The sequence below is a fragment of the Somniosus microcephalus genome, chromosome 8 (genome assembly GCF_052327205.1).
Source record: "Somniosus microcephalus isolate GS21.2 chromosome 8, FLI_Smic_1.0, whole genome shotgun sequence".
NCBI classification, from domain to species: Eukaryota; Metazoa; Chordata; class Chondrichthyes; order Squaliformes; family Somniosidae; genus Somniosus; species Somniosus microcephalus.
The window spans coordinates 167,201,761-167,217,054 of record NC_140994.1 but is presented as its reverse complement, the minus strand read 5'-3'; the positions used below and the strand labels follow the sequence as shown (position 1 = coordinate 167,217,054).

The following is a 15,294-nucleotide window of genomic DNA, read 5'->3' as shown; positions in this document are numbered from 1 at the left end:
TTGCAAGGATCTTAGCTATGAGGAAAGACTGGATAGGCTGGGTCTGTTTTCCTTGGAACAGAGGAGGCTGAGGGGAGACCTTATTGAGGTGTATAAAATTATGAGGGGCATAGATAAAGTGGATAGAAAGGACCTATTTCCCTTAGCAGAGGGGCCAAAAACCAGGGGGCACAGATTTAAAGTAATTGGGGGAAGGTTTAGAGGGGATTTGAGGGGAAATTTCTTCACCCAGAGGGTTCTGGGGGTCTGGATCTCACTGCCTGAAAGGGTGGTAGAGGCAGGAACCCTAACCACATTTAAAAAGTACTTGGATGTGCACTTGGGGTGCTCTAACCTGCAGGGATACGGACCAAGAGCTGGGAAGTGGGATTAGGCTGGATAGCTCTTTGTTGGCCGGCGCGGACATGATGGGCCGCAATGGCCTCCTTCCGTGCTGTAACTTTCTATGAATCTATGAAGCCAGGCCAACCTTAAACACCATAGCCCAGCAGTAGATGGGACACTGGCTGGCGAGTACAGTGCAGAGTAGTGGAGCTGCGGACAGAAATTTTGGTCTTGAAAGTTTTCACAGTTCCCTTGGACTTCAACATTTCAACTCCATTGTATTTTGTTCGACTTGGTGACAAACTGAGAAAACCAAGGGTCATGAGGTGATAAGGAAAAAGGTAATTGCTAACCTCTATAAAGAAAAATGATTCTTTGAAATGCAGTCTGCCTTTCAGAGATTGAATTCTGTAGTATAAACTGTCTCAACAAAGTGGTCTCCTGAGCTCCTTGGTGTTGCGTGTAGGAATCTTGTACACAGTTAACTTAGTTTCAATGTGATCCGGTCACATGAAAGATTACACTTCTGGTTTGTAACAGGAAACTCCTACGAAAAAGTGTCAAAGTAAGGGCTCAATTTGTCAGACTAATCGCAACCTTTTTTTTTCTTAAAGTAACATTATTGTTTGCTAATGTTTGACTTCCACTATATACTAAAGAAAATAAACAAATATTTTTTTGACTTTAAAGAGGGGGGAAGAGATGGTATTTTTTCTTGATTGGCCATGCAATTCTTAAACCTAATGTGCTTAGGCAGTCTTAATCCACTTCAACTTGGTGCAAATCCACAGCATAAAGCTGTTGACAGTTCAGTTGCAATTGAGCAAATCTTCTCCCCCACCCCCAATTCTATAAGGGTGTTTGCTGTGTGCAGTAAACCTAGGATTAATTTGGCACTGGCTACAAAAGTAGGACTGGAATTTTTTCCATCACTGACATCCTCACCTTGGTGCATTCAAATGCTTCATTTCTCTTTTCCACACCTCCACCCCTCCCAGGAAAAATAAAACCTTTGGACACCTTTTGTTCAGCTATGCTTTCCAGGAAATGTAATGAACAGTCAGTGATCACTGAACAGTGGCATGTGTCTTTCATGGTTCACAACTTCTGGCCCTGCAACAGAACAGCTTTCTCCAGTTCATGTCAGAGATCCAGTGGATTTGTGGCAAAAGGGGAAAATGGTCAAAGGAAGGGAGAACTCTCTGATCATCACTGAATAAATTGGTGGGGAAGTCTCAAAGTCTCGAGGCTTGGATTTTTTTTGCCGAAGTCCCTCATGAGCATCGTATTCAGGATCAGTATGACTGATGGGTGGCATTGAACTTGTGTATGAAGAATATCAAGATGGATGGTTAAGCTGCTCTTTGTAGGGCCTTTCACTACAGTAAAGGCAGTTTGTTGTGTAGCTGATGGAGACTTGGGATGGCAGCTGCTGGAAGGTAGCATTGGGTGTGAAAACAGTGCCTGTGCCATACTGCACAGTACTGCTAATAACTGACTAGCCAGACTGGTTTGGTAAGGGTACCATTGTCACTGAGAGTGAGGTTTTTTCCAATCTGCTTTAGGTAATCCTGCAGCCTAATGCTCCAACAGCTAGAGTGTTCCTGTCTAGTCAAGCAATGGGAAGTTTACCAGTGATCTTTGCTGGTAGGCTGCACCATTTTAGCAGATTAAACTCCAGCAGTACCCCTATGCACACTTGGGATTTGCTAAGCTCTTTGAACTTGGTTAAGTGGCTGTCTCACATTCGGGAGATAATATCCACTTTATCAGGCATACAGAAACTCTGTCTATGTGGATTTCTCAGTAACTTGGTTTGGAGACTCTCTAACATGGTGGAGGGTTTTCTCTGCATGTCACACACTTAGCTGACCAAAACATGTCTGAGCATTGACCATATCACACAAGCTTCTGCACATGTCCAACAATGCACTTGAATTGCAACAGGTGATGTTTTGCTTCAGAAACGATTTGGCTTGTTTTGAGTTTTTTAAATGTCCTTGGGATGTGGGTGACGCTAGCAAAGCCACATTTTCTTGCCCTAAGGAAATGCTCTTGGGGTTTCTCCTTGAAACACTGCAGTCCTTGAGACAATGATGACCATACAATCGCGTTTGGAATATATGCCCAAGTCAGGATGATGGGGGATTTAGAGGGGAACTTGGAAGTGACTGGTGTTACCACAATATTGCTGCTCTAGTCCTTCTCGCTGGTATATTTTGCGGGGGTTGGGGTGGGGGGGGAGATGCTGTTAAAGTAACATTGGGGAGTTGCTGCAGTGCATTTTGCAGATACTACATACTATAGCCACAGTGCAACAGTGATTGTGGGGGTGGCTATTGAGCCCAGTGGCAGGGGACCTGATCAAGCAAAATTCTCTGCCCTAGATGTCGAGCTTCTTGCATGTTGCAGCTGCACCTATCCAGGTGAGTGGTGAGTATTACACTCCTGATTTGAGCCTTGTAGATGGTGCAGAGGTTTTGGGGGGGGTTAACAACACATTGCCTTTTTAATGTAAAGCTCTGTTGAATTTAAAACTGTTGGGCTTGTGATGGGTACCATTTTCAACACTTTTAATAAAAATATGTTTTGAACCTGATGTAGTTAAGCAGTGCATATTATATGAAACTATTATTTTAAGCATCTTGGAATTGTCATCTCTTCAGGTCTAAAGATTTTAAAGATTTTCTTAAGAAAGCACTGGATAAGAATCCGGAAACCCGTTTAAGTGCTGCTCAGCTATTGCAGGTGAGAACTTGAGAAACTTATTCTTGTTTCAGATCATTGGACGGTGCCGTTGGCAAATTCTAGTATTTGTCTACTTTCATGCCATATACTAGTTAAAACTCAATTTTTCACAAATGTCATGGGATTATTTGTAACATTTCTATCCATTTTAAATTGATGAAAATGTACTACTGTAGTTCTTTACCTACAGAAGTGTGGGTTAATGGAAAGTTGAGACATTTTATTGACTTTGATTAAATGCAGTAGCCATACTGTCTGACTGTTCGAAGAATGTTGAGATTGAATTTCAACCTTAAATTCTCAACTAACTATCCAGTCTATAATGGATATTGATCCAATTGTTCATTCTTATGTGGTGACACCGTGGGTGCAATCAATAGATTTGGAAAAGATCGAACAGCAGAAATAGACCATGTTGAAGGATATATTTGTTGGGGCCAGTATTGCAAAAATGAAGGATTTGTCTGTAATGTATTTTGTTTCTGTCACTACACATAAGGTTAAAAATCAGTTCACTCAGAAAATAGCCCGGTCTGACATGATGCACTGGTCCCAAAGTCTAGATGTTCACCATTAATCTCCACAGGAGGTCACCCGATCATCCACCATATCTTAGGCGGGAAATCCCAGAGAAACAACATAAACGGGGGCAGGAAATTGGGGAACCCGAGGGAAATTCTGTAATGTACGTACCTTTAAGGGGGGGAACTACTTTCTATAGCTCATGTATACTGTAGTACTGGCAGTGACCACACCTGTATATAACGCTGAGTAGTAATCTGTTGTTTCAGTTGCAGTTTGAACCACGTTGAGTAAACACCTGTTGTACCGTTCTCTGCCGTCCTTTTCTTATTATTACACGGACGTAACAGTGGCGACGAGCAAGTTCGAACCTACCTGCAACTCTGCATCACCTCCCAGGGATTCGCTCCTGGAGAACAGTGGAAGAAGGTCGAGTCCAGAAGCACGGGCGTCGACCACGGGCAACCGCCCAGTCATCCAGCGGAGATTTGAGCATCGCAGGGGAGGCTGTCGAGAGCCAGGCTTGGCTTTGCAGTCACGGTGGTCCAGCGAAACGGGCTGGCAACAGGTACTGCGCAGACCCTTCCCGGACAGCGGCGGGCTAGAGCCCGACCGAGCGGCACAGAAAAAAGCCGAGCAGCGTCGATGGGGGAGAGAGGGCAGAGCGCACAGGGCGCAGCCGGTGTTCAGGACCGAGCGGCGTCAACGGGGGAGAGAGGCGAGAGACAGCAGAGCGCAGCCGGTGTTCAAGGGCCGAGCAGCGTCAACGGGGGAGAGAGACGCGCAGGAAAACGCGAGGCGCTGCCATTGCCACGAGGACCGCAGAGAGCGGCGTTGGCAGCAGCGCAGGAGCAGCACACGAAACCCACAGGGCGTCGCCATTTGCCACGAGGACCGCCGAGAGCGGTGTTGGCAGCAGCACGGGAGACGCCATTTTAAGCCGCAGCGGGGAAGAAAGGAAAGCGCGGGAGACGCCATTTTAAGCCAGTCTAACCACACCCAAAAATGCCGAAGAGTGGCAGTATCCCAGCGTTCGACAATGAAGTTGAAGATTGGACGACATATGTCGAACGCATAGAAGTATACTGCAAGGCGAATGAAGTGCTAGATGACAAGAAAGCGCTGGTATTGTTGAATTCAATGGGTGCAAAAACGTATGGCTTACTACGAAGCCTAGTAACCCCAGAGAAGCCAGTAGAAAAGGATTTTGAAAACAGTGTCAATCCTACAGGACCACTTAAACCCCACACCGCTGCCGATAGCAGAAAGATTTAAGTTTCACAAAAGGAACCAGCATAAAGATGAAAGTAATGCTGAGTATTTAACGGAACTGCGCAAGCTATCGAAACACTGCCAGTTTGGAACGGGACTAGCAGATACTTTAAGGGACAAGTTTGTGTGTGGGCTTCAAAGTGAAGGAACCCAGAAACGGCTTCTATCAGAAAAGGATCTTACGCTGGACAAGGCTTTCAGTATTGCGGTATCATATGAAGCAGCAGCACGGGGCGCTGCAGAGATACAACAGAGACCGCAAGAATATGGCACAAACGAAATGTCATATGGAACAGAAAAGTGCTATCGCTGCGGCAGAACAACACACGACCAGAATGATTGCTGTTTCAAAGACAAAGTGTGCAGACAGTGTGGAAAAGTAGGACACATAGCACGAGTCTGCAGGTCGGGAAAGAAAACCAGCAATAAGAAACCGACCAAAGTGAAGTACAAGAAGGTACATAAGATAACAGAAAATAGTTCAGACGAACAAAAGAGTGATAACGACTCCGAAAGCAGGGAACTGAGTTGTCTGAAACTACATAATGTGATCACAACGGAGGATCACCGAACCATTTGGGTCACTCTCAAGATAGCAGGAGTCCAGGTAAAGATGGAATTGGACACAGGATCAACCCTAACAGTCATAAACCGACGGGACTACGAGCGGCTATTCTCACACATACCCTTGAGAGACACAAAAATTATTTTGAAGACGTACACGGGGCAAAAAGTCTACCCCAAAGGAAAAATAAGGGTGACCGTTATATATAACGGTAAGGAAACACCAAAACTAGACCTGTATGTATTGCAAGATGGAGGACCACCATTACTGGGACGTGAATGGATCCGGAAAATACAACTGGATTGGCATTCCATACAGGCACTGACTGTGGCTGACAAAAAGGATGACGACGTCACACCTGGGCGACTGTCAAAGATCCTAACTGACGCGAAAGACGTGTTCCAGCAAGGACTTGGAACACTAAAAGGCATGACAGCGACGATTAAAATTGAAGAAAACGCAAGCCCAAAATTTTTAAAGGCCAGACCAGTACCTTCTGCGATCCGCCCAGCCGTCGAAGCAGAGCTGGAAAGTCTGGAATGTTCAGGTGTACTGTCCAAGGTAGACTGGAGCGAGTGGGTTACACCCATCATCCCTGTGATGAAAAAGTCGTTGAGCAGCACGCCTGGGGAACCAAGGAAGGTTCGCATCTGTGGGGACTTTAAGGTAACAGTGAACCCGGTCCTTCACACCGTACAATATCCACTTCCGCGGGTTGAAGATATTTTCGCCTCGCTATCTGGAGGGAAACGCTTCACTAAGATTGATCTGGCCCAGGCGTATCTGCAAATGGAGGTAGAAGAAGCATCAAAAAAATACCTCACAATCAACACCCATAAAGGTCTCTACCAATACAACCGGCTGGTATTCTGGGTAGCATCAGCTCCGGCTATTTGGCAGAGGGCAATGGAACAAGTCCTGCAAGGGATCCCAGGGACCCAGTGTTATTTGGACGACATCCTGGTCACGGGCGAAAATGATCACCTTGCCAACCTGGAGCAGGTGCTCACTAGATTGCAGGAATATGGGCTCCGAGGTAACCGCCCCAAATGCGAGTTTTTTAGAAAACAGATCTCGTATTGTGGCCACGTTATCGATAGAGGGGTTACACAAGTCCCCAGAGAAGATTGAGGCAGTAGTCAAGACTCCAGCACCGGAAAATGTGTCACGACTGAGGTCGTTCCTCGGGCTGGTAAACTACTACCATAAGTTCTTGCCAAATTTGTCTACAATACTACACCCACTGAACACCCTACTGCAAACTGGGGTGCCATGGAAGTGGAATGACGAATGTAGACGAGCTTTCCAGAAGAGCAAAACACTAATCACATCGAAAGAGGTATTGGCCCATTACAACCCAGTGTTACCAATTCGGTTGGCTTGTGATACGTCACCCTACGGCATTGGAGTGGTGCTGTCGCACAAATTCTTGGACGGCTCAGAGGCCAATAGCCTTTGCGTCACGATCACTAACCTCAGCCGAGCGTAACTACACCCAGATTGACAGGGAGGCACTCCGCCTAGTGTGGGGAGTGAAAAAGTTCAATCACTATCTGCACGGGCAGAAATTCACCTTGCTGACTGATCACCAGCCTCTTGTCTCCATTTTTAATCCGAAGAAGGGCGTTCCGGTGATGACTGCGCAACGACTACAAAGATGGTCACTTTTTCTAGGGGCGCATCACTATGAGATTGAATATAAGGGCACGAAACAGCATGGAAGTGCTGATGGGCTATCACGCCTGCCACTGCCTACTGCGGAGGAAGCACCAGCAGTGGATCCTGTCGAAATATTCCATTAGACTATAGTTGAATACCTACTGGTAACTAACGCTTGTATCGAAAAGGAAACCCGAAATGACCCGACACTGTCTCGGGTATATGATTCGACGGTGAAGGGATGGCCAGCATATGGCGACTCACTGTTGCCAGCATTCTCGACAAGGAGAGAACAGCTGTCAGTGTGCCGGGGGACCTTGATGTGTGGATCCCAAGTTAAGGGAGAGAGTGCTCAATGAGCTTCATGAGTGTCATCTGGGAGGGGTAAAAATGAAAAGCCTAGCCAGGGCTTATGTGTGGTGGCTGGGAATCGATAAACAAATCGAGGACCTGACCAAGAGCTGCTCGGGATGCCAGAAAGTCCAAAATGCACCACCACAGGCCCCTCTACACCCATGGGAGTGGCCCTCATCTCCATGGCAACGGGTGCATATTGATTTTGCTGGTCCATTCATGGACTCAATGTTTTTAATAGCCGTGGATGCGCACTCGAAATGGCCTGAGGTCATCAAAATGTCCACCACCACCACGGAGAAAACTATTGCAGTCCTACGGACCATTTTTGCCAGGAATGGCTCGCCAGAACAGATTTGCTCCGACAACGGACCACAGTTTGTGTCCGAAGAGTTCCGGAGGTTCTTGAAAAAGAATGGGGTAAGGCATTACACATCCGCCCCGTATCGTCCAGCCACAAATGGATTGGCTGAGAGGTTCGTACAAACCTTTAAGAAGGCAATAAAGGCTATGTACAATGACAACATCCCGCTGCAGCACAAGGTGGACAATTTCCTGTTCGCCTACCGGAATGCGACACATGCAGTCACCAACCAGGCCCCAGCCATGCTGTTCTTTATCCAAAGGTTAAGATCTCGCCTGGATTTGCTCAGACCAAACGTACGAAGAGATGTTGAGAGTAAGCAATTCCAGCACATCCATGAGAAGCCAACAAGGAGCTTCAACGTAGGGCAACCAGTCTTGGCCCGCGACTACCGAACAGAAAAATGGCAGCCAGGAACGATATGCACACGGCAGGGCCCACTAATGTACACAGTGGACGTTGGGGAGAGCATTGTGAGACGCCATGCTGACCAGATCCTAGAGTCACAGGAACAAGTCAACCCCATGCCTCGCCCATACGTACCTGGTGATGAACCCGACGTACAGGTCGCATCTACCCCAGAAACAGTAGCATCAGAAGCTGATGAACCAACCGACGACGGGGCCAGAATCGCCTCAGCACCAAGAGCAAGACACTCGGGAAAGGCGCTATCCAGAAAGGATCAGGAAGCCTCCCCAAAGACTGAATTTATAAATAGACTATTTTCAGCTAATGTTGCATGTTAAAAGTGTTAATTGTAATTAGTTTGATATTTAATTGTTAAATGAGTGTTATGGTACTGTTAATCTAAAAGGGGAGGAATTGTAATGTATGTACCTTTAAGGGGGATACTACTTTCTACAGCTCATGTATACTGTAGTACCGGCAGTGACCACACCTGTATATAACGCTGAGTAGTAATCTGTTGTTTCAGTTGCTGTTTGAACCATGTTGAGTAAACTCCTGTTGTACCGTTCTCTGCAGTCCTTTTCTTATTACACGGACGTAACAAATTCTAGCATTGTGTCCGACCAGTTGTTCAGGGGAGGGGCCCAAGACATTCAATTCAAATACAAACTTCATGTAGGCTTTATTTGTGCTTAGATGAGGCTGAGTTGCAGCTCTCTCTTGAGTTTGAGATACCTATTTACATTTTTTTTTGTCCTGGGCATTTTTTTGAAAGGTATCTTTCGGCCTCTGTTATTCAAAGACATTAGCCTGTCTGAAGCATTGGAGCGTGATAAGATAGGCTACAATGATTCTGGGTGATCAACAAACTGTCACAAGTGTTGGTGTCCAGGGATCTTGTGTCTAATCAAGTTCATTTGAAGTTAGCACAGCAGACGTGACTGTTGTTTATTTTCTATCTGCTGAGAAGGGATAGCTGAGCCTGTAATTATCATAAATCTTATTCATTTACTGTGTAATGATTTAGTAGGTAATGCATAAATCTGGGTCTCGTGCACCATTTAATTTTACCGTCTTCTGATGTCGAGAGAGATCATATGAGGGTACATGGTTTAGCCACTGGTTAAAATATAGGCTGGATCGGTGGTGGGTTGGGTGGGAAATTTATTTTTGACCGGGTCAGGAGCCCCCTGTCATCCTGCCCCCACTCACCTTTCCCCCAGGAGCATTTGTCATCACGGAGCTGACCCGACTGCCAGCGGCGAGCGACCCAATTAAAATCATTATCAGGTAGTTTACAGGCACTAAAGAGCCTTTTTTCACTTTTTAAACTTCCCTGCATGGCCACGGGATTCACGCAGCTCGGGAACCACGTCTCAACCTGAGGCGGGTATTCCGTGGCCATTGCTCCAGCTGATTACTTGACAGCATCAAATGTACAGTAAAAGCTCCCAACTGACAGATGATCACTTTCCTCAGGCAGAAACTGTTACTCAGTCCATTTCCAGCACAGATTCTGCAGGCTGCAAGTGTTTCCAGCAAAGTCTCCATCCAGTCTCACCTCATTGGAAGAAATCTCACCATTGACAGAATGATTCTGTCATCTGTACTTCACCTGCCATCTATTCCATCAACATGGATGCTGTTTATACTGTCTCACCTTGGTCCTCAGAATCGGACCATGATGAGCCCCAACAGCACCACCACCAACCTTCTCCACAATCACCTGATGCTACACAGGGCATCAACACCCGAGCACATTGCTGCCCGGGAGGCCAGGGATGGCCTCACCATGTCCAGATTTACTTCACTTGATACTGTACACCCTGGCTGCCACATGATGCACCAGGTTGGCACCACCCCACACCAACACCATAAAGCAGCCCTACAATGACCAAGTCATTCTTTTCACACTCCTCACCATTGCGGGGGGTACCCTTATGTCTCACCATTCACTGCAACTCACTAAGCCACTTCCAAAGGTGCACACAAATCTGTCCAAGAATGCAAAGTGTTGAAAATAAAGATTTTTATATTTGACACCAATTTACAGAAACTTTACATAAACATTGGATAAAACACCCAAGAGGCCTCCATGTGTGTTGTTAGTTGGTATGATTGCACTAGGATGAGGGTGAGTGTGAGGGGTGGCTAGTGAGGTGGGGATGTGATAATGTAGATAGAGGGAGAGGGATGGGTGGATGTGCAAGGTATGTTGGCAGGAGTAGGGTAGGGAAGGCAGCGTGATGAGGATGTGATGAGAGGCACAGCAGGATGAGGTTGAATGTGGCATTGTACAAACGTTTTCTGATCTAATGAGATCCTTGAATCGTTTGCGGCACTACACCCAGGTCCTCCTCACCACATCCCTGCTTGTGACCTCCTGCAATCTGCAACCAGGCTGTCTTGGTCTCCTGGGGACGTCTCTTCCACCCATTGGAAGGGAAGGACCTCCATGGAGGGAGTCATTGGAGAAACTGGGTGCAGCCCTCTGCCTCTGTGCAGTCATTGTCAGTGTTTGCAGCGCTCCAATGCTGCAGTGCACTGACAACACTGTTAGATTAAACTTCAAATGTAATGTGGTCAGGGTCCCTTTAAAGATCCCGGCTGAAAACTCATCACGAATGATATCACTAGACACACCCCATCTCATTGGACCGGGTAACATGCTGGGCGGGCCTAATAGGCACCAATAAGGTAAGTTCATTTTCAACAGCGGAATGGGGCCAGCAGCGGGGTCGCAACCCGCCACGGACACCACCCGCACCAGATATGCCCAGGTAGACAAAATTCCAGCCGTAGTATTGAGGTTTTCTGTTCGATCCCTGGACTCGCTACATATTACTTAACTATTGGGCAGATAAAAGCACACTCCTGGTCATAAGGAGTAAGATAACAAATGGCTTGGGGTGGTGTACTAGCAAAAAAAAATACCTAGAATACAGCCCTAAAACATAACAGGAAGTACTTAACCCAGATGTGCCCTAGTATTTGTAGTTTTGTAGCTTTTACCTTTTGTGTTCAAAGCTGAAAAGCTTCATTAAAAAGAGGCGTGAACAACTTCAAACTAGAGCAGATATTTCTATAATAGTCGCTGGTTTTTGTGTGTCTTGGGATATGTAATGATTTTTGTCTTTCATTTGACTTAATAGGGATCATAACTATGCCGTAATATGAATGATTCTGGGTGTATACATTTATTGGTTTAGTTCCTGTAGCTTAACCTTTTCTTTCAAAAGAAGTGTGAATTTTAAGAACTTTTATGGGAGAAATGTTTTTAATGAAAGAACATTCCTCTGATACCCTAGCTTTCCCACCTTCATGAACCTGAAAATAGGTTTAATGGTATATTTTGGAAAGATGCTTTCTGATTGTAGACCCTGTTGAGCAACAATATTGGCCCGGAATTTGTGGTCCGAATGACGGCGAACTGGCAGCGTTTGCTGTCATTCTGCCGTTGAAACTGACCGCAGCATCAGGATTTGGCGCATGTGCATGCAGAAATCCTGAAGTTGCGGTCTGTCATTCACTGCTCCTCCACAGGCTGTGCTGTGCGACCCCCTCCCCCCAAATGGAACCGGCAATCAGTGAAATCACTCAAATCATTGAAACTGACAAAAACTTTGACTCTTCCACAGTAATTGTGTTGTTAAATTCCCCACTAAAAGTGAAACCCAAAGGGATTAGGTGTAACTGGGGTTTTAATAGCGTATTGACTGTTAAACAAAGGTTATGGGCCAGAAAAATGCATTTTAATTTTGTGCAGTATGAATTTTACCATTTTAATAAAAATGAAAATTAAACATTTAAAAAAAAATAATAATAATAAATTATTTTACAGTTTGTTCTTTATTTCAGGTTTGTCTTTTTCCCCATGTGAGAGCCACAGTTTTTTTTGCTCTCTAACATTTTTAAAAAGTTAGAATTTTAAGAGTTTACTCACTTCCTTGTTCGCTGTCTGAGAGTTCTGTGTTTTGATTGGCTGCTTAGACAGCTTGTTGACATCACAGCAGTTCACACTAGGAGATCCCCACTATATGCCGTTGATTTGAATTATGCGTCGGAAAACCCAAACTTCTCGACGCAGAGATTGTGCGATCTTTGTGCGACGCTTGCTCTGGGACCAGCGGTGAATGCCTTTGCTTCGCCGCTGACTGCAAATTCCGAGCCGATAACTTTCTGAATATAAGTGAACAGAACTTTCCCATTTAAAAATTATGGCTGTTTTCAACACACTTTTTTGCAGCTTGGCCAGATGGAGCCACAGATGCCAAAAATGAATATCCTATACTAAGCAGCTTATGAGTGCTTACTAATGATTCTTGAAGGGATGCTTATACTTCTTGTGTGGTTCTTTCACATTCCAAATGAGAACAGATCTGTGGTAACATGACAGCAGCAATTGCACAAGGACAGATTTGTGTTAGCTGGCAACAACAAGATAAGAGGAGAAAACTTGAGCTTTTCCAATGAATAGCGGTATATTTTCCTGTAGAGCACTGTCTTAAATATGGTTGTCAGCAAATCAAGAAATTGTTGGCCTTCCCACGCAGGAAGACAGATTGGTTAAATGTGCACAAAAAGTTTTATCTGTTTCTGGCAGTTGGTGTTTAGCTTATTTCAGCTCTCAGGAGTTCACTTAAGAAATGCTTTATGCCACCATTACAAACCAAGCTGGAAGTTCAAAGCTTGCACACTCTTGTGCCGCACCTAGTTGTGGTAGCTGTGACTGCATATGAATTATTACACTAAGTCACTAAAAATGTTTAACTTTATAATGGCCCATGATTGGTAGCCTGTTGAGTACATAGAAAAATAATTGATTGTTTTTGAGGACACATTATTTTCGCTATGGTCATGCCAAAATGGTAATGTAAACAGTACTGAGAGAATCTTTGCTACTGTAGTATAATTATATATTTAATTTTAAGTATCAATATAGTAAAAATCTTCGTCTCCAAGTACCTCCTGTTAACATTTTCCATTAACAATTCTTATGTTCACATTTATAATGGAAGCTGCCTATGTAAACTTGTCACACTGTAATGATACCATCCACCACCGCCCCACCCCGCAGTGCTGCAGTGTGACAAGTTTACATGGGCACTTTCCATCATTAATGTGACAATAGGAATTTATTGTGGACAAATAAAATATAACTTTAAATTATGGAATGAATTACATCTGTGCACCCCAATCCAAATGCCCCTGCCCTCTAACTCCACTTCATCTGATGACTATACTTGGTATTGACACCCCATGTTCAACAGCACGTGATCAGTTAAAAATAACATATAGCACACACTGCATACTTCATGTAACCCTTACATACAAACATAAGAAATAAGAGCAGGAGTAGGCCATTTGGCCCCTTGAGCTTGCTGCGCCATTCAGTAAGATCATGGCTGATCTTCTACCTCAACTCCACTTTCCTGCACTATCCCCATATCCCTTGATTCCCTTAATATCCAAAAATCTCAATCTCTGTCTTGAGTATACTCAACGACTGAGCCTCCACAGCCCACTGGGGTAGAGAATTCCAAAGATTCACCACCCTCTGAGTGAAGAAATTTCTCCTCATCTCTGACCCCTGATTCTGAGACACTGACCCCTGGTTCTAGACTCCCCAGCCAGGGGAAACATCCTCCCTGCCCTGTAAGAATTTTGTATGTTTCAATGAGATCACCTCTCATTCTTCTAAACTCCAGTCAATATAGGCCTACTCTACTCAATCTCTCCTCATGGAACAATCCCCCCATCCCAGGAACCAGTCTGGTGAACCTTTGTTGCACTCCCTCTATGGCAATTGTAGACTTCCTTCGGTAAGGAGGCCAAAACTGTACACAATACTCCAGGTGTGGTCTCACCAGGGCTCTATATAATCGCACTAAGATGTCTTTACTCTTGTACTCAAATCCTCTTGTAATAAAGGCCAACATACCATTTGCTTTCCTAATTGCTTGCTGTACCTGCATGTTAACTTTCAGTGATTCGTGTACAAGGACACCCAGGTCCCTCTGAACACCAACATTTCCTAATTTCCCACCATTTAAAAAATACTCTGCTTTTCTATTTTTCCTACCAAAGTGGATAACACATTTCTCCACATTATATTCCATTTGCCATGTTCTTGCCCACTCACTTAGCTTGTCTATATCCCCTTGAAGCCTCTTTGCATCCTCCTCACAACTTACATTCCCACCCAGCTTTGTATCATCAGCAAACTTGGATATACTACATTTGGTCCCCTCATCCAAATCATTGATGTAGATTGTGAATAGCTGAGGCCCAAGCACTGATCCTTATGGTACCCCACTAGTTACAGCCTGCCAACCTGTTTATTCTTACACTCTGTTTACTGTCTGTTAACCAATCCTCAATCCATGCTAGTATATTACCCCCAATCCCATGAGCCCTAATTTTGTTCACTAACCTCTTGTGTGGCACTTTATCGAAAGCCTTCTGAAAATCCAAATACACCACATCCACTGGTTCCCCCTTATCTATTCTGCTAGTTACAACCTCAAAAAACCAACAGATTCGTCAAACACGATTTCCCTTTCATAAATCCGTGTTGACTCTGCCCAATCCTATTACTATTTTCTAAGTGCCCTGTTACCACGTCCTTAATAATAGATTCTAGCATTTTCCCTACTACTGATGTCGGCTAACTGGTCTGTCATTCCCTGTTTTCTCTTTCACTCCTTTGTTAAATAGTGGGGTTACATTTGCTACCTTCCAATCCGCGGGAGCCATTCTAGAATCTATGGAATTTTGGAAAATGACAACCAATGCATCCACTACCTCTATAGCCACCTCTTTCAAACCCCTAGGATGTAGGCCATCAGGTCCAGGGTATTTATCAGCTTTCAGTCCCATTAATTTCTCCAGTACTATTTTTTTTACTAATTTCTTTCAGTTACTCATTCTCACAAGATCCTTGGTTCTCCACGGTTTCTGAGAAGTTTTTTGCGTCTTCTTCCGTGAAGACAGACAGAGTATTTGTTTAATTTCTCTGCCATTTCCTTATTTCCCATTATAATTTCTCCTGTCTCCGCCTGTAAGGGACCCACATTTA

The 15,294-nt window shown here is 44.8% G+C and overlaps 1 protein-coding gene across 1 annotated transcript in view; it reads left to right on the top strand.

The window, feature by feature from the left end:
* Positions 1-15,294, top strand: part of stk10 (serine/threonine kinase 10) — a 114,119-nt gene that overhangs the window by 62,792 nt on the left and 36,033 nt on the right. Inside the window, exon 7 of the mRNA XM_085995334.1 lies at positions 2,991-3,072. Within this exon, the coding sequence (XP_085851460.1) occupies positions 2,991-3,072 (82 nt within the window). The remainder of the gene's footprint in view (positions 1-2,990; positions 3,073-15,294) is intronic.